Genomic DNA, 27,265 nt, shown 5'->3' with positions numbered 1-27,265 from the left:
TGACCGGGATCATAGTGTACAAAAAATGCTTTAAGTGATGAGCATATACTTATCAAATTCAATGTAAAAATTCAATTAATTTTACCTGTTTTATTTGAATGGATTCAAAAATATCCTCCCAATATATCTATCACTCTATTCCCAGGTACTTTATCTCTCTTCGTATAGCAACTTTACTTGAACAGACATTCTTTCTTGCTTGCTGGCATCGCTGCCTCACAGAGCTTTCCTTTCTTGTAATGTTTATTAATTGCATTTATGGACATGCACGAGCAAGCAGGGGGCAGATCATTAAGTAGGAAAGAACAACAGAAGAAATCAAAACTCCCGGTCAAACTTTACTTGTGTTAGGATTTTAGTAGAAAATGGAAAGAAAAGCCATTGGAGAGTGGTGGATTTTCCTGTGGCAAAACTTGGAAAGCATGTCACAGTTTCTTTCTTATTATCTACCAGTCAAGCTCTCTCTGTCTCTCAAAAAAAAAAAAATCTCTCTCTCTCTCTCTCCAGGCTTTTATCTAGAAGCAGGGAAAGAGACGTTGAAATGAGAGAAAAGAAAAGGGTAAGACGAGAGAGAGGGAGAGAGAGAGAGATGGATCCAGAGAGAGTTTTTGAAGACATCGATGAGATACTTAAAGTAGGAAAAAGCAGAGGTTTTTTCCTCTGAAGAAGAAGAAGTATGGAAGCCCCTCTTGATGTGTACATCTCAAAACCTTCATATCTTTTTTTTTCTTTACTCAGTGTTTTTTTCCCCATATGTCGCTTTCATCAAATAACCCACCCTCTGAAGTAGCCTGTGTTTTCCTTCTGCCCTCCCCTTGACTGACAGTTCATGGAAAACAAGAAATGCAAAAGCTCGAAAAAAACAAAGAGAAAAAAGAGCATCAACAATCATAATAACTTCATCAAGTGACATGATAACCTTTCTTTTCGTAATCATAGCAGCCACACTTTTTTTTTTTGAAGATTAAACGATGGGTTATATCATGTTGCAATTTTTTTTTCTCTTTTAACGAATTTCCAGTGAGAATTTGAGGTTCGAATCATCATTCTTTTGTGTCTGGTTGGTGGTACTGTGTTTTCTCTTTCTTGAGCAGTTTCCGTATAGAAATCAAGGAAAACATTTTCACCCTCCAGAGTCAGTGTCGTGTACGTATCACCCCATTAATGGGACTAGAAGCAAGAGAAAGCCCTAGAGCCCAAAAGGAAATCGTCAACAATGAAAGACAGCCTCTGTCAACTGTGACTCTCTTCAGCCTTTTTTTATCAAAGGAACTGAAGCCATAGCTATCAATGACCTCTCTCTCTCTCTCTCGCTCTCTCTCATTTATGTAACTGAACATCCAGGCATCAAAGTCAGAAGGAGAGAATTAATCAATAAGGATAGATGAATGACAGGAGAGACCATGGATGCAAGCAAAAGATCAATGATGCTGAAAGTTAAGTTTGGACTTAAAGCTTTTGATGATATCACTCTAATCAAGATATAGCCCACCTGTATTAAATGGTTAGGAGGGGAAAAAGATATGTACAGATCACAAACACCCATAACGCACGCACACACATAACTCTCATCAATATATATCAGACTCTGAGGGCAAGAAGATAATTAAAGCGAAAAAAAGGGGAAAAAAAAAAGAGAAAAGAAAACCTCTTCAAAAATAAACTAAAGGAAAAGGAAAAGACAAGAAACCTCGGCCTCAGCTTCTTCAAATAATGCACGAAAAACTGATCATCATCATCATAATCATCGGCAAGAACCTTAACAAGTTGAAGGAGGCATAAGATTCAACCCTAAGTCGTCCTTCTCCAACACCAAACGAGCCTTGTTGGTCTCCATGTAACCCACCGGACTCGAGTTGTACTCCGGGCGCAGCCGCTTCTTCGACAGAAGTGGCACGCCGAAGAGCTTCATCTTGTTCATGACCGGCGGATCTTCAAGAATAGTTAGAGAGCTCTGTGTTACGTTGCTGCTACTGCGGACGACCGGCTTGACGTGATTGCTGACGACACAATTATTATTGTTGGGAGCCGCAATGGCATTGGCGTAATTATTGTAACCAAGGAGCTGGTTCGAGGGTTTTTGCACCAGAGAAGGCTGCGACCACGAGTAAGTGCTGGGAGCGACAGGCTTCACGTGGTTCTGGACGAAGTAGATGATGTCGTTGTAGAGCTTCTTCATGTGCGCGAGCTCGGACATGAGCATGTTGTTGCTCCTCCGCAGCCTCTCGTTGTCCTCGGATAGGGCAGTGACGGCGGAGCTGCCGCAATTGGCGGCGCTCGCGACAAGCCCCACGCTGTTGTTGTGGCCGCCACAGCCGTTTCGGGGAGAAGAGAGCGGTGGTGGAGGGGGAGGGGGCGGCGAGTCGCACCAGTGGGGGGAATGCTGGTCGTCGGAGTCGGAGGGAGAGATGCTGAGGCGGCTTGGGAAAGGGAAGAAGCCCGAGGTGGGGACGCCAAGCGGGGAGGCGGAGTGCGGGTGGTGGTGGGTGAGTTGGGGTTGGGCGGTCTTGCGGCGGTGAATCTCGCAGAGCAAATGCTTCTCGCCCTTCCTGAAGAACTCGTTGGCGAATTCCCACCTGTCTGGTACTATCTTCCTAAAACCCTAGTACATCAAAGAGTCCAACAAGAGGCAACAAAAATCAGCTATAGAAATAAGACACCACTGAATGTGGCAGCTAAATCGTAATAAAACCCTAACAAAAGGACTACTGATTGAATCCGGTTTCACAATTCCAGGGTTTTAGAATGAGAGAGAGAGAGAGAGAGAGAGAGAGAGAGAGAGAGAGAGAGAGAGAGAGAGAGAGAGAGAGAACTTGCACGAATTTGTCTCTTTCACAGACAGAAAGAGAGATGTAAGAACTGAAAAAAAGCAACAAAGAAGAAGAAGACCCAGGTGACTGCAACAAAAACCCATGTCAAGAAACTGCCCAGTTTGCAAGTGCAACAAAAACCCATGTCGAGAAATTGCTCAGTGAACTTGGGTAATGAAGTCTTGCATTGCCAATCTGATATGAAACAGCGGTGGTCTTTATCAAGAACATTTGAGGTAACAAAGATTGTTTGGTTTGAGAATTGCTTAAGTTGATCATCAGTAAACACAGGAGTGCAGGGACATGGCAAAGACAGAAACATACGTAGGTGTTGAGCTGGCGGACGAAGCTGGAGAAGTTGTTGTGCTTGAAGTAGTTGGGGAGGAGGTCGCGGGCGAACTCGGGGGGACGCCACACGACGAAGGTGGAGTCGTCGTCGCCCCACGACACGATGTGGTCGGTGGCGGGGTCGTCCACCAGCTGGTATGTCTTCGTCAGGAACGGCGCCGGAACTGCCTTCTGTGCCTCCACCGCCACCAGCAAGCCCTCCCCGCACTTGTCCACCATAAGCTGCGCCATCCCTTCTTAGTCTATATCCTCTATCACCAACCCTTCTTTCTTCTTCTCCTTTAAGAGAGAGAGAGAAAGAGACTCGGTTTGCTTTGGTCGGGGGAGGTGGAGGAGGAGGAGGAGGAGGAGGAGGGAGGGTGATGATATTGAGAGAGTGACTTTGGAAGATCAAAAATGGGGGAAGAAAGATAGAGAGAAGGGAGAGGATTTTGTTTGGGGGAAGTGCAGGAGAGGAGGGAGGATGATAGTGAGTGTGACTTTCGGAAGATAAAAATAGGGAGAGAGAGAGAGAGAGAGAGAGAGAGAGAGAGAGAGAGAGAGAGAGAGTATAAAGAAGAAAAAAATGAGGTCAGACAAGGAGGCGCTGCAAAGTAAATACCACATATAATTAGTCCCATTCAAACACTCAATTTGTTTATACCTATGTTATCTTACAGACCCATTTGATAAATCCATTGGGATGTCATCTTTAGATCCATCAACGGTAAAGAAAAAGTTCTATTTCGAGCACAAATATTTTCGTACTACACACAAAAAATAACTCACGATAGCCAATACTCTGTAAACTTCTCATTAATTGCTTTTTATAGACCATAACTTTAAGTGGTCAGTTTTTATGTCTCCTAGCATTAGTATGGACTTTAGTCATGGATTTCATTTTTCATTCAAGCAACTTCAAATCAAGCAGTTCAAGTCAAGCTGCATTTGCGGTTGTTTAACATGAAAATTGGACACAGTATGCTGTAGTCTTCACTGTTCATGCAAGTGACAGCAACATTATTTCTAGAGTAATCCTAGTTTTGACTTATTATTTTCGGGTTGGGGGGCTATCCTTTCAAGGTTAATGGGGAGAAAGCAAGAAAACAAGTAGGCGATATTATTATTTATGTAGGGATTTAACTCCTCGGTTGAGGAGAGAGAGAAGGGAATATGTGTCTGGCTGTCTCTCTAGGACTGTGTATTAAGGGCATTTCAAGACAAACCCGTGACTCTCTCTCTCTCTCTCTCTCTCTCTCTCTCTAGGCTCTGACATGGATCCCGCGCATACGCACTTAAAATCAATCACAGGGACTATGGTGTACCCTAGGCTCCATTCGGGGAAATTTGTCTCTTCCACTTCCATCTCCCTCCTTTGAACAAGAGAAATCGTCACATCGAGAGCAAAATCAATTTAAGATGAAAGAAGACATTCTTTGTTTCAATGATCTGTAGTGTAAGATTTTACTAGTATTTTTATGTCTTATAATTTTGTTGGAGTGAATTTAAGTTATATCAATAAGTTCGGTCATCTGTTAATTATATGTGAAAATGAAAAAAGAAGACCACGCGCTCTAAGTAAGGTATGAAAGTGCTCAACAGAAGTATTCTATCTGTTGCCTAGCTTGATCGAATGTATAGTCCCAGTTTACTTATCATTTTCGTATGAAGCTATAGATAGGGGATCAAATTGGATAGTCTCATCTTTTTTGTTCATAATATAAACCCATTAAGTTGTGTTCATAATACGTTGGCTAAACATGGTCGTCAAATCATTACCAATGACTATTAATAACTTCTTACGACACATTTTCGTATCTCGAATGATATGATTCATCAAACTTTAGGGTTTTTTTATGTCCCACATGCTAAATTGAGTTATCCATTTCCATGGGTGATTTTAAACTCTGATTTTGCGTTATATTCGCATTGTCGCCGGTGACCTAGGTTGTGCATGAGTCCTTCCATAGCCACTTCTTAGGAGTGAGACAGTTTGGAAAGGAGCTCAAAAGGGCAATCTCGTCATGCCATGCGAACAACCCTCACATGGAAATCTGATATCGATTAACTTATTTAAGTGGTACAAAGAAATAAGACGAAGCTTCACTTCACGCCAAACCACAGTGTATGTGTGTCCTGTTCTGCAGAATTTGTAGCTTAGCCTTTGTCCTTTTAATACTATCAACCATCTTCTCTCTCTCTCTAGTCTCTTCCCAATTTCGAATCCCATCATTTTCTACAACGAAACACAACACACTCACTAGATCAAACAGTCTGAAATAATAAGGAAAAGGATACATCGAACTACGTGATGGGATTTAAAGCCTGCTTCTGTGTGACGACATTTCTTCTCTCCTTCTCCTTCTCCTTCTCCTTCTCCTTCTATTTCTTCTCTCTCTCTCTCTGTCTAGACAATATTCCGAACTTCAATATCGTCATGTGTACACAACACATGCTCTCTGGCCACTACTGACTTTTACTCACTAACTTACAACAGCTACCTCACCTCTCTAGCTTCTATTTCTTTCTCTTTTCCTTTTCTATGTCTATTCTGCCGTTTTTCCTTACAATATTTTGGTGGGCTGTTATCTTTTTTTCTCTTTTTGTTGGGAAATAGTGGGTTATAATCTGTAGACTTCTTTGAGGCAACAACTTTAGCTCTTGCCGACTCGACTGTTCTAATTTTTTTGCTGATCTGTATCAGGTGACTGCATTATTGGGCCCAAAAGTTTCCTAACATCTAAAAAATGTCTCGGCTTTTCTAATGTGTATGTGAACTTTGCTTTTTAACGCCCCAAGAAAATATTTTGTTATTATATATAACGAATAGGGTGTGTGAGGTTTTCTTGATATCTATCTGCCCTAGGGCCTCCTTTCCCTTTCCCTCCCCCCCTTATTTCAAGGAGAGGCATGGTTTTTTTCAATGCCTTTTAACATTAAATGATGACCTCTTTTATGACTAAATTGTGCTTTGCCTATGGAATTAGTCCTAAAAAGCAAGGAAAAAAAGACAGAGGAAAGAGCAAAGGATAATCAACAGGTAGGCCAGTTATTTTCTCACTTCTATAAATAGAATATGATATTGCTGGAGACTCTCATTGGAATGAGCGGTTATGTGAGGGATCCTATAAAAGTGAGAAAACACAAGATTCATTGGTGATTACTAAGTGACAAGAGGGGAGGGGGGTAGGGACGGAAGACAAAGGCCCGAAAGTGAAACAATAGGAAAATGATGACTAATTATTTCGCATAGATACTCATCTGATTATTATGATCATTTCTATGATGCTCATTATTTTTAGGATAAAGTTTGAGGCGCCCCCATTACCCCCACACCATATAATTTCTCACTCATCATTTTATCGATTGCCTCAAACTAGGGATGAATATTTCTACGCATTGTGGATCTTCTCTTAGAAGCTTTTGAGAATCTTATCCAAGAAGCCAACGCATCTCCACTTCCCAAAATCATGGTATTACACACCATGATTGATCAAATTTAGGGACTCTGGAAATAGACCTAGTTTTCTTTTAAGTTGTAATGTAAACCACAAAAACTTTTGCATAAAGAGAAATTAAAAAGAGGGCTTTTGTTTTAACCAAAAAAAAAAGAGGGCTTTTGCTTGTGAATAATCTTTTCGAGTGTTAGCATCGGAACTTCTACTCGTGAAAGTAATATCTCTCTTCTCCCAAATACGAAATGATATTCTTTTAAAAAGTTTATAGTTTATGTCCATCGTGGTTGCACGTAACAAAGTTTTTCAGATAGATAATTCTTCAAAGGGGTGTTAAAACATATTAATAGATGGAACATAGCTACCAAAAACGGTATTAGTATAACACAAGTGATATCATTATCATATTTTTTTTTAAAATATGCCTTATTAAAACAAAAATAAAAGGTATCTTCAAACTGTGCTCTGCTCTTTTATGTGATTTTTAATGTAAACCTTCTGAACTTCTACTTCCCTTTGTTCTTGTTCACACCTTCTTACCCTCCTGTGCTCTGCGCAAATGTGCAGCGGCTGACAAGGGGACAGTACTGTTTATTGTTCATCACCCTTGTTTGCCATTCTCGTGATTCTTATTTTGTTCGTTTCCTCTGAGAGAACCATATATATGATTTTTCTTTTAATTTTTAAATCATAAAACCTTCTGTTCATGTTACATGTTCTCATGTAAATTTGGGACTTTCTTCCATGTTATCTCCCTCAAAACACTAGTGCAGATGCTCCCACGAGGACACTTCTTCATTTCCCAGGAAAAAAAATTTGTTTGAAGTTGTGTGAATGAATAAAGCAAAAGTTCCAAATATCCACTTGCTAATTGTAACTAGGAAAAGAAAAAAAATTGTTATTTGGTTTGTCTAATTCAGCTGCATCTGATTGTTGCCATCAAAGTTTTATTCAAATCTAAAAGTGAAGTACAGGCCTGTTGAGTGTTTCTCATTTACATTTCAAAGGGCCAATTACAATTTTTAAAATAATAAATCACATCTTCATCTATAAGTTTAAACTTTTAGAATAATCAATAATGGTCTCACAAAATTTCAATTGGTATTAAAGCAGGAGATCTTGAGTAAAATCTTTTCGGACCCTTTACTTGCCTCATCCATTATATATTTCCGCGTTTTAGTATCAGCGAGCAAAAGTACAACCTACACGTGAGGGAGTCAAAATATTTAAAGACAAAAATAGATCTTGATCTATCAAATTAAGTTTTTTAGAGCAGTTGATAGTAATCCTACAAAACTTTACAAAATAAATAAGCAATAAACAATGTGTTTCCGATGATTATACTTTGGACGGGTTTAGTTCTAGTCATTCAAAGATTGAGAGAGGTAAAAATTATAGCTTATCAAGTTATACACTTACTAGAAAGCTGATTAAGTGAGAATCGTAGTTGTAATGTGATCCAACTTGGTATAAAAAGGTACAACAATTGTTTATCGACCACGGAGATAGTACGATGGACTCGAGTCAATTCAAGCAACACAAATATTTGAGGAAATATAGCCATTTTACTGCTTTCAATAATAGGCATCTGAGTGTAGTAATTGCAAAATGTGAAGGTTCTGAATGATTATGCACCATAAGTTCTTAATCTTCTCATGAAAGGCAAAAAAAATCATGTCACAAAGCTTTTTAGCTTCTTTGAGTGTATAATAGTAAAATCTGTCTAATTGCACTTCAGAGACAGAGAGAAAGAGATTGGGGTCAAGCCTTTCTTTTTCTAGATTTCCATAGTTGTGGAGTACTGTTGTGGACCATCTTTCTCTCTCTCTCTCTCCCTTTTACAAGTTGTCAGCAACTTCACACAGATCCTTACCGAGCCCACCACAATCACCCCCCAAGTAAAATAACTCCAAAAGGCATTCACAAACCTACCTCTCTCTATCTCTCTCTCTCTCTCTCTACAGAGAGAGGCACGAAGATTCTATTCTAGTTTCTAAAACCAAGTGAAAAGTGAACCCCACCCACACACACACACACCCTCCCCTCACATGACCCTTTCAAATTTTTGTCCCACTAAAAACCTGTAAACTGGCAAGAAAACTATATTTAAATACACATGCATCTCCTTATGCGAGAATTTCAAGGAGAGACAGCTTAAAACACAGAGCGAATACAGATAAGAATATACGCCAACGTTTCTTTCTTTACAAGAAAAAGAAAAAGGATAATGATGGATATCCTTCCCCCCCCTCTCTCTCTCTCTCTCTGATTATTTAAATCCTCTCCTCTAAAGTATGGAAGAATCAAAGACCCTTCGTTTTAAAACGACAAGCTACAAAGGTTTCTTTCTTCTCTCTGTCTCTTCTCGCACTCTCTTTTGTCCTTATCACTGCACGGCGAGGAACACAACACCACCACCCAACATCTTCATGCCATTCAAAAGACAAAAAATTGTTCAAAAGAAAAGGTTATTTTAGAAGGAGGCAGTGTTCCAGATGCATGTGCACCAGAAACAGCTCAAAAAGAACACAAAGCCCTCTCTCTCTCTCTCTCTCTCTCTCTCTCTCTCTCTCTCTCTCTCTCTCTCTCTCCATCTATCTAAATCTATGTCTAGCTAGCTAGAGTATAATTGAATATAAACTGGTGGGTTCGGTCAAAGAGGTTTCAAACTATTCTCTCTGCAGCAATTAGGTCGTTGCTTGTGTCACGAGGGCTTATGAGCGTATGGATCCCACGAGGAAATGGCATTCTGATTTTAATGGACCGGACAATAATAAAACACCCGCTTCATTATTATATTTTGTCTTTCTGGTGCATTTCATGCAGCGATTGATATGTGTTAAGGTTTGTCCTTTGGTATGGACGATGAGATTGGCATTTTATGTCCCTGCGCATAAAACCTCCACCTTTACCATGTCAGAAATTGCTAAAGGGATGGTCTTAGAACACAAGACATGTCACTGTTCATGGATTAAAAACCACCCTTCCCCTATGCACATACGTCTTCAGATAGAGATTTCTTGTGGTAGTATTATTTACGGCCGATAGAGTTTGTACAGAGGTTAGAATTAAGACCCTCCCTTTTTTCAGGAAAATATTGATAAATTGACTATAAGCTGGTACAAAATTTGAAGGGTCGGTCCAAATCTATGGTTCCGTTTTTATTTTCTTTCTTTTTTCCTCTTTCCCCTTCTTCTCTTCTTCCCCATTTTTACACTGGTTTCTGTCCATCCCATTCATTGCCACTCCAACGGTAGCGGGCAATTAAAAAAGTGACATAACATGATACCTTCTAATTGCGAAGGTGTGGAATAATATATAGATACAAACCATAACAATATGTTGTCACAGATAAATGATGTTAGATGATCATTACATAATTGTATATGACATTATAGTCCACATTTGCTGAATAACGATATTAGAGGATTATTAAAAAATTATGTTGAGTGGACTCCGCTTCAGTATATGATATAACCTCTATCACTAAATCATCTAGGGAAAAACCAATCAAGTCAAAAAGTTAGGTGTAATTTGATGAATAAGCGACTCTTTTGACAAGAGTCTATGGATATCTCATTGCCCGTAGTAATGTATCCATCGACTCTCGTCAAAACAAAAGATAGACATTAAATGGTTACCAAAAAGAGAAGGAAGGATTCCGTAAATCTTGGAATTCGAAGACGATCTTTAAGAAATCACCTTTAACTATGTATAAATAGAGAGGAGCAACCGGAAGAGAAAAGAAACCATTTTACTCTCAAGAATATTTTACACGAATAAGTTGCCCACCTTTTTTCGCGCCAAGTCAATGACACAAAGATGATAAACCTACATGATAGGGTTCGGATCCACTTCAAAATTAAATCCACGAAAACTCTAGCAAAGAACTTAATCAATGTGAACATTTATTTTGTAAAAATGTTCTGCATATATTATTCTATTTTTCTTTTGAAAATTCACGACGACACCAACATTGAGAATAATGTGATACATATAGTCTTAGACCTGAGTAACATACCGGCATCTTGGCAGTGCTGAGATAGAATGCAACCCATTCACACTCCAAATTTGTAAAACAATTTTTCAAAATGAGGTGGTTTTGTGTCTTATTTTTATTTTCATATTTCACGAGTACTAAGAAGATTGCGTGAAAATGACATTAGACATACGAGAAGCTTGTGGAGATTTCGCGTCTAAGGATATTCTTATATTAGTTGTCGCAAAAGGACATATGCCCATCCATTAGGACCATATATGACTAGTGCTTGGATAACTCATGATAATAAGCTGTTTGAAGGGGATGCAAAGGACCGCACGCAATACATTATCTTTTCCTAAATTCCTTCCTTAATTACCCCCATGTCGAATGATAAGGGAGGATTGTTATCATCCATATTTTTCCTGATGAAGGCACAAGGATTGTTCAATAAAAGGAGAATAATCTAGAAGACGATTTTGTCCAAATTCAATGAGATGTCAATTAGGTCACGTAATAAATCAAGGTGTGTAGCTCTTATAGATCTAGTAGTTCTTGGAGAACTTCTTTATAAGCCGGTTCAGTGCAAGAAAGTAGTTGATGTCTAATTAGCCCACTTGCCAAAGTTCTTTTCCTTCTCTTCTTCTTTGGGCGTCCAAAGCAACCGCCAAAAGTTGATTCTTGAATTTTCGAGACACTGCAACCTTACTGGGTGTATTTGGATCTTGCCATTATCCAAGTTTTATGTCTACCTTCTCAACATTTTTGGAAATTTTCAAAAGCAAAAATGTTTAAGAAGTTTAATACCCAATTAGGGTAATTTGGGCAAATGGGTACGTGTGGGTTGTGAATAACAAAATATAGAAAAGCATGAAGTTAGGCGTTAATGGGTAACCCAGACCAAGTCGAGAGTACGCATATGATAAAACAATTTATTAGACAAAGTTGTGGTTTTGCATATTTTAAGAAAATTAAAGGGAAAAGTAGGGTTTCATTCCATGCAAAAGTTGTAGTCGTCGAATAAAGAACGAAAGACTATAGAAAGCAGCTTCCTCTAAGCGTAATCTATCTTGCATGGGTTCAAAAGTGTTTCTTTATCACTAAAAAAAGGGCATTTGCATGGACTATAGTTTCTTATCAACAAAAGAAGAGGAGAAAAGAAAATTTTAAAGCTCATTTTAACCTAACTTTAGAGATTTCATTAAAAGGGGAGAACAACAAGAGACGTCTTTCCTCCATTATCTTTTCTTTTCTTTGTGCTCTCCTTTTCCTTTTCTTTTCTTTTCTTTTCCCCTTTCTTTCCAAAGTCATCAATCCAACATTCAACTTCTACGCTAAAAAGAAACCCTAATACTATAAACGTGAGACAGGACGTGACATACCCATGAAAGAATTAGTCGTATATTCTACGAAACACTGCCTACACTTTAAAAAGGAAAAAAGAAGAAGATAGAAAGAGATGTTCCAATTTGTATGATCTCCCTTTTTGATGTGATGTGGGAATTGGACCCATCAATCCCACTAGTAAAAACAACCCCCCTTTTCTTGATCGGTGCGATGATCAAGAACATGGCCGACCTAGCATGCATAAATCAAGAGTGGGACCCAGTTCGAAGTTTTGGTACTAACACAATGTCTTCTTTAATGTTATGACCTAGACATGATTAACCAATAAAGTGTGGTCACCGAATGTCAAAAAAGACACAGATAGAAATGGTGGGTTTCTTATGTGTTTCTAATTTTCTGTCTTCCTTTTTCTTTTTAACTTTTGTTTTTTCTCTTCATGGGGGTCGAGAAGAAGGGAACATAAAAGGCTGTTGGATCACATGCACATCACATTCTTTTTTCTTACCCCCCCTTCTTCTCCTTCTCTTCTTTTGATACTGTGGCTTGATAAAAACGTTAAAGAAAAGGAGGAAAAAATAAAGGTTGTTTTTCAAGGGTGGGGGGAAAGAAGGGATCGACAAAAAAAAAATCCAAAGGAGTCCCCCACGTTTCAAGGCTGCTTCTGCAACTCCTCAATCCAAGGGATTCCGTGTGATGATCAAGACCAACTGGGTCCCTCCATCATCTTCAACACTATCATTTCATGCATGTTTTAATCTGATGACCCACCTCTCTCTCTCTCTCTCTCTCTCTCTCTCTCTCTCTCTCTCTCTCTCTCTCTCTCTCTCTCTCTCTCTCTCTCTCTCTCTCTCTCTCTCTCTCTCTCTCTCTCTCTCTCTCTCTCTCTCTCTCTGGGGTTAAAGTGGCAAATTCTCTCCATTTTCTTTTTCACTTGATGATGTGGCTGATATAGGGAAAGTGGGGATGAGGTCTCATTGAAATTTGTTGGGGGAATTATCATATAAATGATCAGATGGTGATCCGTTTAATATTCTGCATATATCATGGAATCATAATTTGCTGTGTTCCTTAGATCCAGACGGTGTCCGGGAATCTGAACTGATTTTTGTTTATTTCTTTTCTCGAGATAAGGAAATTTTGTAACGTTACATAATTCAGGTAATGATGATGGAAATATTATTGCCAACTAATTATCCACTGAGGAAAAACCCTTTTTGGCAATTCAATCATGTCAGCCAAAAAGTGTCTGTGTGAGTTGATGCAGATCATTCAACTAGAGCGCACAAACTGGACATTCCACGATCTGCATCTCTCTCTCTCTCTCTCTCTCTCTCTCTCTCTCTCTCTCTCTCTCTCTCTCTCTCTCTCTCTCTCTCTCTCTCTCTCTCTCTCTCTCTCTCTCTCTCTCTCTCTCTCTCTCTCTCTCTGCTCTGGGATGAGAATAATCAGGACTCTGCCTTTGCCAAAGGAAAAGGAAAGTATTCGTGGGTTCAATCCCACGCGCGCCCAATGCTTGTAAGCATTCACGTTCGATCATATTGGACCAAATTTCAATCATGTGCACAGTGAACATGTTTTTGTGAGCAAATGGTCATGGCCAGCAAATCCCAAGACAATGATATGTGTGAAAATCGGTGGTAAAAATGATAGGTTTTGTGAATGATTAGTCAATTTATATAGGCATCAATCATCTAATTTTGGGGGGGAGAGTAACCGACTCCAACTACTGGTCAAGTGCAACATGGTCTTTGACTGCACGGATAATACTTGTATGAGCTTAATCTGTGATTGATATGATTAACATTTGGTGGATAAATTCAATTATGATGAGATAATGTACAACCCGCTTGCTTTCTTACGAGGACCAAGTGTAAATCCAACGTAAGTCCATGGTGTGAATAGCTGCGTACAAGCGCAAAGCACCGCTTAAGGTTGACAGGATTTTGTGAGATAACAATAAAGCCATTGATATTTATGGTATCAATTATTGGGCGATAAAAGATCAACATGTGCACTAATTGAGTTTGGAGGAGTTGGAATTGTTTCGTTGGATGTGTGGACATTTGAGAAAAGAAAGGATTAGAAGCTATTCAAGGAAGTGTTCAGCCTCAATTGAAGATAAAAGAGGCTTATCATCGGTGGTTTGGATATGTCGAACGATGATCTACGGATGCACCAGTCAGAAGATGTGGTCATAAGATAAGGACGGTGGGTTAAAAATGGGTGGGGAAGATGGAAAATAACATGAAATGAGATCATGCGAAAAGATATGAAATAGCTATATCTTAAATGATTCAATACAAGATCAAACACAATGATATAAAAGGGTGTATAAAACCCAACGTATCTTAGTGAGATTAGAGTTAATTGTTATTGTTGTTCTTGCTTTTAGACCATTCTAGACTAGAACATTAATGTATCAAATGATGTATAAATATAAATGACTATGTATCTGTGTGTGTATTATATATATATATATATATATATATATATATATATATATATAAGGTGATGTTGACTAGGTCTTATTCATATAAGTCATATACTTATTGGATCGGCTAAGACTTAGTCTATCCGCGATCCATACACTTACTGGAAATCCTATCATGTTACCATCAATAACAAGTCAGACCGATTCACATAAATCAAGCCCCCAAAAGGAACACTCGTTATGGTAGCTAGGTTCAGAAGGTGCGGGTTAGCTAAATGTATTTGTACCCACATGAAAGTTGAAAGAGAGGCCTATTTTCATTAACATAAAAAATATATAGTCCAAAATCACCAAAGTAAGTAGTACAGAGGTGTCATGACATGTTTCCATATATAATAATATTAGAGATGCAAGATGGTTCACAAAATTTGTTAGGGGAATATTTTCCTCCGCATATCCTGATTGGAGGAATAGTGCCTCTAACTGTTAGGTTATAAACTAGCAAGTTATGAACACCTCTTGCATGCTAACTTAATAATATAATGTTAAATATATGTGATATTCATATTTGTAACTCACTAATCATAAGCATAGAGATGGAAGAAAACATGGCCCGGTTTTTGTTGTAAGCTTATGTGGTAGAGTCTTCTTGGTGTTCGAATAAGATTTATGTAGAACAGACAATCGGTGTTTGTTTATCTCAAATGCTTTAAATTAAGACACATGTCTACTTATACCCTTCTTAGTACCACATACATATGCGTACATATATGCCTTGATCTCAAGAAAGTGCTTGTAAAAAATAAGTTATACTACCAGTGCACGATTTACTTTGTTAAATCAATTTTTAGTAGATCTGACTGCATATAGGTATTGTTGCTACTCTTCCTCGTATGATCTAAGTACATGTGGGCACTCATGTATGCAGTTAAAAAATGGAATGACTATGACCACGTATTTGTTTGGGACTCCACCAAAATCCAATTCAAAGGGAATTGTACGACACCTGATGAAAAGAAAGGGGAGTAATACAAAGTGAAGGGAAGCCCCTCATGGAGATGCGGCAGAGACCCCACTGATGAGGAAAAGAAGAAGAAGAAAAAGAAAGTAGAACCCCCCCAAAAAAACCAGCTTTATAGGGAATAAGGGAGGGTCTTTTGTTTTTTGGCATGATTGAACTGAACTGAAGCAAAGTGCTTCTTCTTCAGAAATTCTTGAAATGGGGCAGTGCAAGAAAACAGTATTATAACTAGGGCTTTAGATGATTCTTTTTACGATAAAAGTGAGCGAGTGAGGGGTGAAATGGTGAAAAGAAAAGAGAGGAAAGAGAGAGAGAGAGAGAGAGAGAGAGAGAGAGAGAGAGAGAGAGAGAGAGAGAGAGAGAGAGAGAGAGAGAGAGAGGGCATTACATGAAAAGACACTGAGATCGGCTGAGGGTTTTGCGGTGGGGAGGTGGAAGTGGAGGTGGGAATAATAATCGTCATAATGATAGAGATTGCAGATAGTTGTAATCATGGAGGAAGGGCATATTCACTTTCCTCTTTGTCATCACTTTCTAGGGCATGATTAGAAAAAGTTGATCCATCTTCTCCTTTCCCATGAAGAAAAAAGCACTCTCTCTCCCCCCTCTCACCACTCTCTCTTGCTTTTTCTCCTAATACTTCAAACCAACCCTTACTTCCCACGACCTAATCTTTCCCCATTTACTGGTGAATTCAAAAGAGTGTGTTAAGCAAGCTTCATTAGGTGTAGGCCCAGCTTGACCTCTCTTAATGAATCTCAAAGATTTTCTATTTCGAATAGTCGACGAGCCTCTTTGAATATTAAGGTCCTCTGACAGTCATTAAGGGTTCTGCAATGGACCACCAACATGGGTTTCGGCTTGCCTTCTAATCCGTGAGGATAGTGACACATTACGAAAATAAACAGAAAAGTCCAGAATATTTAGCATTGGCTTGTGAACTTACTCGTCCTGGATGAAGGTGGGGCAAATCCTAATAAACATGCACAAGGGAAGACTATCCCAATCGCCACAATCAATTCCATGACTCAGCTTCCTGATATTTGATTTAGGCACAGCCCTTGTATTCATCTACCCTATTGGAGCTACAAAACCTCAAGTAGTTTCATTGACCAATTAAGTCCAATAAGAGTTTGATGTTAGGAACTGATAGAGGTTTCGATTTCGAATTCTGTTTGTGTTGAAATGGTGTGCAGTCGGACAATGAAAATTGAAATGACATGATCAGAAGTGTCATTCACATATGTCATATTCAACTACTACAAGTCATCAATACATGTCATATTCTACATCAGGCATCAGGCATCGCATGTTTCAAAATATACAGTAACTTATAATGTAGTCACTCCAATGCGGGAGATGATGGTGCAATCTATTTTGCATGATTGGTTGTTAACAAAATTCATTGTTTTTAAATTAACCAAAAGAAAACATACAATAGATGCAATTGAGGACTTAATGAAAGAGTTGTGGTACCAAAAGGGCGTTAAAGGGTATTGAATCCGTCCCAATGCATCATAGGGTATTGAATCCGTCCCTATGCATCATAGGGTATTGAATCCCTATGCTTAACTAAACACCCGATTGTGCATATAGACTAATCACCATACATAAGTCGCTTATTTTTTTAATATCCGCTTAAGTATTTTAGGTCTTAAGACCTACGTTAAATACAACCACTTGATGGCGACTCCTTACAGTTTTCGAAATTTGAATATCCAATTTAGTAGACGACTTGAACATAGGGTTAGGGAAGATAATAGAAATTGGGGAGCCACAAACGAGCTATGAACATTTTAGGGATCTTAGTAAATTTTCCAATAGGATATGTTGATGGGTTCATACTTGAGTTTCCTTATGGTGATCTCCTCATATGAAGTATCAAGAATCTGTTATGAGTCCCAAAAATTTATGTCAGAGCCGATGGTTGATTTGCGATCCACTCCATATATATATATATATATATATATATATATATATATATATATATATATGTATGTATGTATGTATACATGTATGTATGTATGTATACATACATATGTATATTGATGTTTGGTAAATATCTCAAGAAAGGAATCTCATGATGTGGTTTTCGGACAACCTTCATGGTTTGGTTTGGTGAAAGGGACCAAAAGTGAAGGTTGTAGTTGTGTAGTAATGGTCCCAAGGCCAAACTTCATGATTTGGTCTAGCGGAAGAGACTAGAGGGAAAGGTGAGTTGTGGTTGTTGCGCTACCTTTCACGTAACTTGGTTGAGATTCAAGCTTTGGGACATGTTGATTTAGGAGGATACATCGATAAGGGGGAGTTAACCCGACACTAGAGCTTCACACACGAGGGGAAGATTGTTGATGTGCACTAGTGAGAGGCATTAGTAAAATCCCATATTGCAAATTTAATTTGAGGTGAAACAATTAATGTACCATAGTTGGCTCATAATTCATAGACTTAAAGTTTCTTAATGAAAATAAGTCCAACTAAATATGTTGATGTCTCCATACTAAATTTTTATTCTGCTCCGATCTCTCACATGGAGGTCGACAATATTTTAAGTTTTTGAGACTCCTTGATAGCATCTATTTTTATATTAGCAAATGGAAATTGCTCCATTGCGGTGCTATTAGTTCCATTTTTTCTTAGAGTATACTTGATCGAGGTGAAATTCAGTTGAAAATTTCTATAGAAAAGCGCTCTGATGATCTTATAAGAAGTTATCGCATCATCTTTACGAAAGCAGTTTCAATTTTCCCTTATTCTTCGAAACATTTTGCTTTTGATGTTTAAATGTGCTTATAAATAGGAAGTTACTGCATCATTTTTCTTTGAGATAATTAAATTACATGCTCTCTTTCTTCATTTGGTTTCTCTTTAGAACTATTTTTTTCTCTATAATATTTATATCGTTTATTATATCAATGCAAAATATCACTGTCACTATTATTATCTTAATATTCAGATAAAATGACGAAAATCTTATTAGGTTGACCTAAGTCTTAACCTCATGATAGAGAAAGTAGAATCAAATGTTCTACCCATGAGAGAAGGTAAAGGTATAGCCATGTGGGTATGTTGGCTCCCCTTTTTTTTCATCCTTGAAACTAAATTAGAATTTTCTCAATATTACAAAACCATTTTTTCTCAATGTCATTCAGACCAAATATTGATAACAAGAGAATTACCAATACCAATATTAAAAACTTAATATTGAGAAAATGAGGATATTTTAATTCTATTTTCTACTCAAGATGATAACTTTTTTCCTTCAAGACAAGCAAAAGTGTACTCGAGTTGTGTGTATGTGAAAAATTAAAGCTTCAAAGATTTTTAAAGCCATATTATAAAATATGCAAATTATATAAAGGGAAATAAAAAGATTGAACATATAAAGAAGTTGCACACATAAATGTAGAATTCGAGATTTGATCTTTTTTTTATATGCTATTTATAAGACAGAAAAAATACAAATTTTTAAAATTGAAATACATGAGAGATAAGATGGAGTTATTTACGCATTTGTCCATTAATAGAATATTTATAAAGCAACTAATTGAGGATATTTGAGGAAGAAAAAAAGGATTGAGATCCCTTGACAATAGGAGATCCCCTTTGCTTTATATTATAATGTAGATAATATAATCAATGTAAAGTACATAAAGTTTTACTAGTGACATACTTAATCTAGAAATATTTCCACACATATATATATACACACACCAAGGAAGATGTATGTCATATTTTGTTAATAATCACTAGACCAGCTAATCTTATAATGATAACTAAGATATGTATGACCATGCACAAGTGTTGTTAACAGTTAAACAAACGGAATTGTCCAAAAAGTCATAAACCTATCGTACGACGGCCAATTCAGTCCTAAACTTTTCAATTTGATCAAGTTAGTCCTTAATCTTTTAACAATTTGCCAATGTAATCATTCCAACCAATTTTAGCAAAAAATCGCTGATCTAAACGCTACCCACCCTATGTAGCACGATCAGCACTAACATTGATGATTTTTGCAATTTTTTTTAAATTTTCAGAACTTTGTTCCTTTTTTCCATTTCTTTTTTTCTTTTTGTCCTATTTCCCTCTGCTAATTCCCGGGTCCTTGGCAATGGCCATCGACCTCACCATATTCGAAGAGGGTGACCCTAGCCAAATCCAATGCCCAGCGACGTCGTCAACCATTACCGCGGCCCAATGACCAGCGATTGGAAATAAGGAAAAAAGAAAAAAGAAAAAGGAAAGAAAAAAAAGGAAAAAATTCAGAAAATTTTAAATAATTGCAAAATTCGTCCACATTAGCGCCAGCTAATCATGCTACATAGGACGGCCGGCATTAACTGGACCGTCACGTCAACGATTTTCGGCTAAAAGTAGTTAAAATGACTACATTAACAAATCGCCAAATGGTTAAATTCTAAATTAGCCAAATTTCGACCCAAAAAAAATTAGCCAAATTGAAAAATTTAGAGCTGAATTAATCGTCATATAATAGATTTAGGATTTTTTCGATAATTTTTCCGTGAAACGGACTTAGGGGTAATGCTTTGCATTTTGTGATACAAACTCAAACCTAAGATCTTACCAACAACTGCTCAACCATTTAGTGCCGGAGTAGATGCGTCATCATTAAACAAGTAGATTAAAAGAGCTTGCGAGAACATTATGTACAGTAAAAGATAGATTTTTTTTACCAGAAAATAATAAGATAGATTTCATCTTTTCATACTCTCACAACTAACAAATATATTTTAAAAATGCGAAATATGTAAAATACAAATACATTATGATGCTATACCTTGCTGACGATGTCAGAAATTCATTGGGCCTAAAGTTCCAATCTCCAGCAAAACTGCAGCACCTACGCACATCACCTTGAGGATCGACATATAGTAAGCTAGTTACATCTCTCTGGCCCAAAGGAAAAAGAAAAAGGGGGAAATACAGACTAACATCTTAAGCATGTAATTTGACTAATTATAAAGAATACTAATTTGGTGCCACCTTCGTATTTACAAAAATTTCATTGAATTTCCTTTTTTTTTTAATTATTTGTTGCAAGCCATTATTGTAAATTTAACTCTTATCGCTGGCTATATAGATTAAAACGGCTAGACAAAACGCATACCACTTATCCACTAATTCAAAAGAGCAGGAAAGTAACCATGCACATAGTGCGTACTTCAGAGCTAGTAAGCTATATGTCGAGGCATAACGCATAAGTTCGTCCAATTTCTTAATGAGTTTGTCTCCCGTTTGAGACCTGATAAGCAAAATTTCCCAACACGTCTTATTACCCTTTCCTTCAGACCCTTTCCTTCAGACCCTTTCCTTCAAGTAAGAAGATTACTTATCGATCTAAAATGTTTTTAAATTCTTCAAAATAATGCAAAAATACATAAAGTTTATATTTCACCATCTATAAGTTGTGGAAAGTTTTGAGTTTTTGCATTACTTAAAAATTCGAATTATAAGGGTCATAAAACTTAAAAAAAAAAAACAAAAAAAAATAACAATTCCAATTAGGAAGGTCCAATGAGTAATGCTCCCAAGATGAGGAAAAGACGTAACTCATATTGCATGCGTAAGAGATACGGGGCTTCATAGAGATGAGGATAGTATCAATGTCAAATCCATTGCACGGCCCCCTAATATCATAACTTTTAAGATCAATCACTTTGATATCGAAACTTTTCAAAACCATTCGCGTATTTTACTCTGGTGACTTACCTTGCAAGAGAATCCGATGCAGCATTATTTTGACAATGAATCATTCAACGTGGCTCGCAAGTCACTTGAATGAATTAAAAATTTGACAAACCAACATCATGAGCCATAAGCCAAAGACTCGAAACAAATATTCTAGCCTTATCACCATTGTTCTTTGTTTACTTAGGATAGCAAAATGATGGAGCAAACACTTACTCTCCCTCTCAAAAACATCAAGCCAACTTCAGTAAATATAGGTTTCAGATATTTAACCAACATATCACTCAAAAATCCACCAGAGAACCCAATTATGTAATTCGTGTTTCATCCAGGTTTCACTACTTAAATATTGAGATGACTTTCTGATAACTCTTGAGGTCCTTCAAATAGAAGTCCAAGATATATAGGACTACAATTGAAATAGGAATTGTGTCGTCACATTGAAAAGGAAGTGGAAATATTTCCAGACTACCGAATAAGAGAAACCACATAAGAACAAACATGTGCCATTGCGAGTCTGTTCTAAGGACAAGCTAACAGATAAAAACGTGCAACTCTCACTTACAAACAGAACAGGCAAGTTCTATGAGATCAACACATCACATGCTAAAAGAAAGGATCAAGATACAAACAATGCAGCAATTTCTAGGGTAGTGTAACACTTCCACATCATTTATATCAGCAGAATTGTGAGACCACTATCCACTTATCTGAAAGCTTAACTTGTTAGGTGGAACTGTGACCATACTCTAAATGCTCTAACATTTTGGCCTAAATTTAAACCGTGGAGAGGCAAATAAGGATATGAAGATCGATTCAAACACTAAATCTTGTGCTTTGATACCTAAAAACCTTGAGCCATTAGCTATCAGATGAAGGTATCTAATATTCAATTGTTCTAACACTATCATGACATATAGACCTCCATGCCATGAAACTTAGGTGACTGACATACAGGACAAACCTGAAGATTACTCTCACAGTATCTACAAAGGCAGAGATGCTTACAAGGTAGCAACAACATGCATACTTCATTGACTCTGCAAACTTTACAAATCATCTGTTTTATACCGTTGGCGCCGTTGCAAAGCAGTTGACTGTCCGTTGCACGAGCATTGCAGCAAGAAGCTGTATCATGCACCTCACTATCACCACAACCTTCTTTACTATCTCTACTTTGGGCATAGATTTGCTGAAGATTAAACTTGAGGGTGGTGATAATGTTCTCACTGTATCTAGCCTGCTGTTGCCAAGCACCTGCTTCAACAGTGAGCTGTTCCATCTGTTCCTTGAGTTCCTTATTTTTCTTGTTTATGCTTTCTATTTCTCCTTCTTTCTCCCGGATTTTCTGAAGGACTTGGTCCTCAACAAATGAAATAGACTGAAGTTGGCTACTTTGAATCTTCTGTAAAATATTTTTCTGAAGTTGATCAGCCTGAAATTGGAAGAAAGACAGAGTTACCAACTTAGCCAATAGTCATTTTATAGATGCACCACCTCAGAGCAGCACACACGAAACTGGTCAGTTCAATTCAACATCAGCTGTAATGTCCAAGAAACAGAAAGAACACTTAATGCAAGCAAAGAAAAAGCAAAACTGAAAAAGAAAAAACGAGCCAACTTAGATAGGATGCTCCAAATAAAGACCATCAAGTAATGCTGTTGCATCCGCTTCTTCTATGTGGAACAAAGTTTTCTTATAATACCATAAAACTTCCACATTGGAGAATAGAAGAAACACTGTGCAGGACAGAATAAACTTGAGTTTTGACCAGAGTACCAGAGTACTGACAACTTGCCACTCCAAGCTTGACACATATCATGCTTGCCCACATTTTTTATGTGTTTCCCAGGTGTCAAGACATCATAGTCCCCACACTCATAGCAGGTTCACATTTACCTATTTCTCTAATGCATTGTGCCTGAAGATTGATATGTGGAAGAACAAGTGTACATGCACATCCATCCAGTGTTATTTTGACTGGTTCCACATCTGCATTTGACCGGTATGTAAGTCCGAACATTGCTTTCTTGTGCGCATTATATTTCTCTAATGCATTGTGCCTGAAGATTGATACGTGGAAGAACAAGTGTACATGCACATCCATCCAGTGTTATTTTGACTGGTTCCACATCTGCATTTGACCGGTATGTAAGTCCGAACATTGCTTTCGTGTGCGCATTATATTTTGCACTTGCACATTGGAAGGACTAGATTGCACTAGGTATGTATCAATCACATGGAACCCATTTCTAAATGTGAATTTCAGTGGCTCATAAACTGAACATGTACATTTATTTGATCTACTAGGTCTTCCTCAAAGTATCTAGAGCACATCATACAACATCAATTCCTCCACAAGTCCAACAAGATAATACACTCAGTCCCTTAATCCCAACTATAACAATGGCAGACCCATCCTAAACATATTTTCGGGGCTAGTGCAACTTTGTAATTTGCAACAAGTCTATTAAGTGTTCTAATAGATTTTTTTTAATAGCATTCTTACTGAGTATTTTTAATCTTCCATATTATATACATATTGCATGAGTCCAAGGAAAAAAAGTTAAGTCACTGTGCAGATTAAATTCATCTAAAACTATCTAGACTCCATCTATAAGATATCTTGGACTGGTTATAGTACAAAGATAAGACTATTCACACAGATTAGATCACTCCACAAATTCAATATCCTTTCTCCGCACATAGAGTACTCGGGTCTCACCCTAAATTTAAGAAGATAACATATTATGCTCTGTAAATTTAGATCTACTTACAGGTCAAATAGTTTCAATACTCTAGGTCTACGTTACTTGGGCTTGGATGCGAGAAACAAATTCAAACACTATCCAGTTGTCAAACTTGCCTAACACTCGATGTTGATGACAGAAGACTTAACTCAAAAGTGTTAAAAAATCGGACATGAGTACAGGACATGTCTATATTAGAGAAGAAAGAGCCAATGTTATGCAATACATCGTGAAATTTATTGAGTGAACTAAGTGATAATTTGGACCTATTCTTTTTGGTACAGTACTGGGCTACTAAAATGTTGGCAGGGAAGGCTAAGCCTTGAAACTCTTGCATATTTCAGAATATATATGGCCATTGTCCTGGAAAAGAAAGGTACCTAAGCCCCAAGGCTGCCCACATGAAGTTTTTATCCTCACAAATGGAACAAATTTGGGACCTCCCTCCATAACCACCCCCCACCCCCCTCCCTCCTCCTCTCACTCGTAAAAGAAGCTTCAAGAGGCGCAGCTTCCAGGCAGGCCCAAGTTATATTTGAGGTGCCACCACACATATCTTGTACCCACACCAGACAGTAAGAGACAAGTCTGGCTGACAGAGAACTCCAAGATCTGTTCTCATAGTATCTGGGACTCTCCATTACTTTTATTGGGGAATGATTCTCTCTAACAACTCAAGATGCTGACAGAAACACTTTCAAAAGGTAGTTTTATCAGTCTAATGATTCCTAAGAGTCATAAAAGTTGTTACTAATACCAGCAAGTGCGAGTTTACTCAGCAACTCACTTCAAAACAAAAACCCAATGCAACGAACTTCTCCAAAATCCTTGGAATTTGAGCACCTAATCTACTGGAAAGACATTCTTACAATCTAAAATATTGTCCACTAGTTTACCGAGTACCAATCCAGGTGATAGAAATAAGGACAAGATCACTTCTTTCTTTTTCTCTTTCATATGGGAAGGGAGAAAAGACCGGAGCATAAGATATAATCATAGCCTATAATTGGCATTCACTTATCAAGAAATGGCAACATATAATCCTAGAATACTGAAGCAAGATTTCCTTCCAGAACTAATCACTCATCTAATTGTAACCAAATGTCAAAATAAAACAACCAACCGAGAAAATATATAAAAATACACATAGGTGAGATCAAAATGGAGACAAAATGAAAGATTTACATAGAACAACAAACCTGAAACTTAAGAAATCTACCGATCTCTGCATCCTGTTGCTGCAACTCTCGATCAATATCATCAGTAAGGAGCGACAACAAGGCAGAATCTCCAGAAGAAGCTAATTTGCTGTTATCAAGGGATAAAGCTAAGCCTGTAGAGACCGATCTGGCTTGCAAGAAATCAATAGACGACACTTGCGAATTGTTGTTCTCAAACAGATCTTGCTCTTCCAATTTTCTTCTCTTCGGCTCCAGCCCAAAATTGAACTGCAGATCAGCTCCGCCATCATTCCCATCTGCAGCAGGGAGAGTACCAGGCGCCACCCCAACAACATTAACTAAACAAAGAGCACGCAACACCACGGTAAGTGGGAAATGCCCATTATTCATGAAGATAACTGAGCAATCAATCAACATTCGGGTCCTAAAATAGTTAACGTTGTAAGCAGAAAAACCAGTAAGAAGTCCTTCGCATTTCGAAAAAACTTTAGCTTCCGAGAAGGGCGGATTGATCCCGATATTTCCTCTAAAAGAAAACGATGAAACCCAGCTGAACTCCATTTCCACAATTCCTCGAGAGGCACAATAAACAATCACAAGTAACCTTTCTCAATCTAATTCATCTCGCCATTCCTACAGTTTTCTACCTTCCTCCCCACAGAAAACGGAGAACAAACGAAAGATAGGGTTAGGGATGGAGGGCATTACAGGGAGGTGCGTATGGAGGGTGCTGCGGCCGATCCTGCGCGGGACCGGGGCCGTACAGCGCGACCAGCGGCGGAACCCGACCGTCGTCGGCGTAGAAGTTTCTTGCAATCACAAGCGAGGAAGCCAAGAAGAATCAGATTGAATCGGACAAGGAGGAATCGGACAAAGAGCAGCTAACGTAAGCGGCGCGCAAACAAGTCCGATGATTGCTTCTGTACGAGGAGCGGATACCTGAAAGGCGACGACTCCTGCTGTTGCTGCTGCTGCTGCTGCTGAGGTTGGTACAGAGGTTGAAAGAGGTTCTGAGGCATGGCCATGGCTGCTTCAGTTTGAGAGAGAGAGAGAGAGACAGGGGCTTCTGCTTCTGGGGAAGAGGGGAGCTTGGAGGAAAATTTCTTCATAATTGTTATTTGACCCAGAAGTTGTTTATATTTGTACATTTGGCACCTTATTTGGTTGCAAGTTTTAAATGAGTCCCTGGGCCATTCTTATGGAACCCGTGGGCCCTGTGAAGTAAAGCCCACTTCTGGGGCTCAGTCTCTTGTACCGAGAGTGCATGCTTTGCAAAAATGAAAAATTCGAAAAATATTTTTTTAATAATGATCACTTGTACCGATTATAAAACTGAATAAACGAAAAATATGTTTAGTGTATATAAATTATCGCCGGTGATGAAAACATTCTTTCCAGCTAAACAAACGGAACATAAGTTTATGTCGTAAAACTATATATTTCCTTTTAACTTAATTAATCATAAAGAGTGATTAGTAGATAATCTAGTTCCGAATGTTGGTTAATCAGTCTCAAGTTTCACTAAAAAGAACAAACGATCCTAAAGAGTGGACCTGTCTTTAATGTACAGGTGACAATAGTCGAAAACTTTTATAAAAAATTACATAAGGATTCCCTTTCATTTTATGTTTTTTTTTTCAATTAAATCGAAAAATTGTGAATTATTAACTCTTATGTACTTCAAAGTTTGTATAATTTGTGTTTTTTAAAAGGTAATTATTGCATAGAGAAGAATGTGACATACAAATAATATGAACTTTGATGCGGCATTGACCAGAATTTTTTTTTTTTGATGTGGTAGAAACTCTCTTGGGATGTGTTTATTCCACGAAAAATAAATAATCAGAAACATATTTTTCTAAAAATATCTCTTATATCGCTTACAAAAATGAATGAAAGAAAAATATTTTTGTCATCCACGAAAATGTTTAGACATAAATTGTTGTCGATAATGAAAACATTTTTCATTGATTAATTATTTCAAGTGATACGGACGATCAATTTTAGAAAAATATTTTTAAAAATAGTTCATTTTTCGCGAAACAAACGGAGCCTTATTCTTGCCCCGTTATACGGGGTGAGGGTGTACACACTTAATATACATGAGAATCTCTAGAATTTAGCATCTTGTTGCATAAAATCCAAGTCACAGTCTCATACCCCTAATATGGTATCCGAGTCTCGTATCTTGCAATTATGATTACACTATTGTGTTATGTTTTGACCATCTTGTTTCCTATGGTAGACTAGA

At 37.8% G+C, this 27,265-nt stretch overlaps 2 protein-coding genes across 3 annotated transcripts; both read right to left on the bottom strand.

Moving 5' to 3' along the window:
- Positions 1-1,442: 1,442 nt before the first annotated feature.
- LOC115680901 (heat stress transcription factor B-4-like) lies at positions 1,443-3,664 on the bottom strand. The gene is made up of 2 exons (XM_056312024.1): positions 3,135-3,664; positions 1,443-2,602 (listed from the first exon to the last, which is right to left on the bottom strand). The coding sequence occupies exons 1-2, from the start codon at positions 3,387-3,389 to the stop codon at positions 1,760-1,762; spliced, it is 1,098 nt and encodes a 365-aa protein (XP_056167999.1). The 5' UTR covers positions 3,390-3,664; the 3' UTR covers positions 1,443-1,759.
- An 18,233-nt stretch (positions 3,665-21,897) lies between these two features.
- Positions 21,898-26,092, bottom strand: LOC115680859 (probable BOI-related E3 ubiquitin-protein ligase 2). Of its 2 annotated transcripts, none has more exons than XM_030604704.2 (4): positions 25,954-26,092; positions 25,723-25,823; positions 25,033-25,352; positions 21,898-22,517 (listed from the first exon to the last, which is right to left on the bottom strand). In XM_030604704.2, exons 1-4 carry the CDS (start codon positions 26,037-26,039, stop codon positions 21,990-21,992), a joined length of 1,035 nt encoding a protein of 344 aa, XP_030460564.1. In that variant the 5' UTR covers positions 26,040-26,092; the 3' UTR covers positions 21,898-21,989. The 2 variants fall into 2 exon arrangements, with proteins under 2 accessions (XP_030460564.1, XP_030460565.1); XM_030604705.2 differs by having other exon boundaries at positions 25,033-25,310.
- Positions 26,093-27,265: the final 1,173 nt, after the last annotated feature.

This window comes from Syzygium oleosum, unplaced genomic scaffold (assembly GCF_021117445.2).
Source record: "Syzygium oleosum isolate NSW1041296 unplaced genomic scaffold, Sole_v2.1 Sole_v2.05, whole genome shotgun sequence".
NCBI classification, from domain to species: Eukaryota; Viridiplantae; Streptophyta; class Magnoliopsida; order Myrtales; family Myrtaceae; genus Syzygium; species Syzygium oleosum.
Note: the sequence above shows the minus strand (reverse complement) of the source record. Positions and strands in the feature narration are given on the sequence as shown.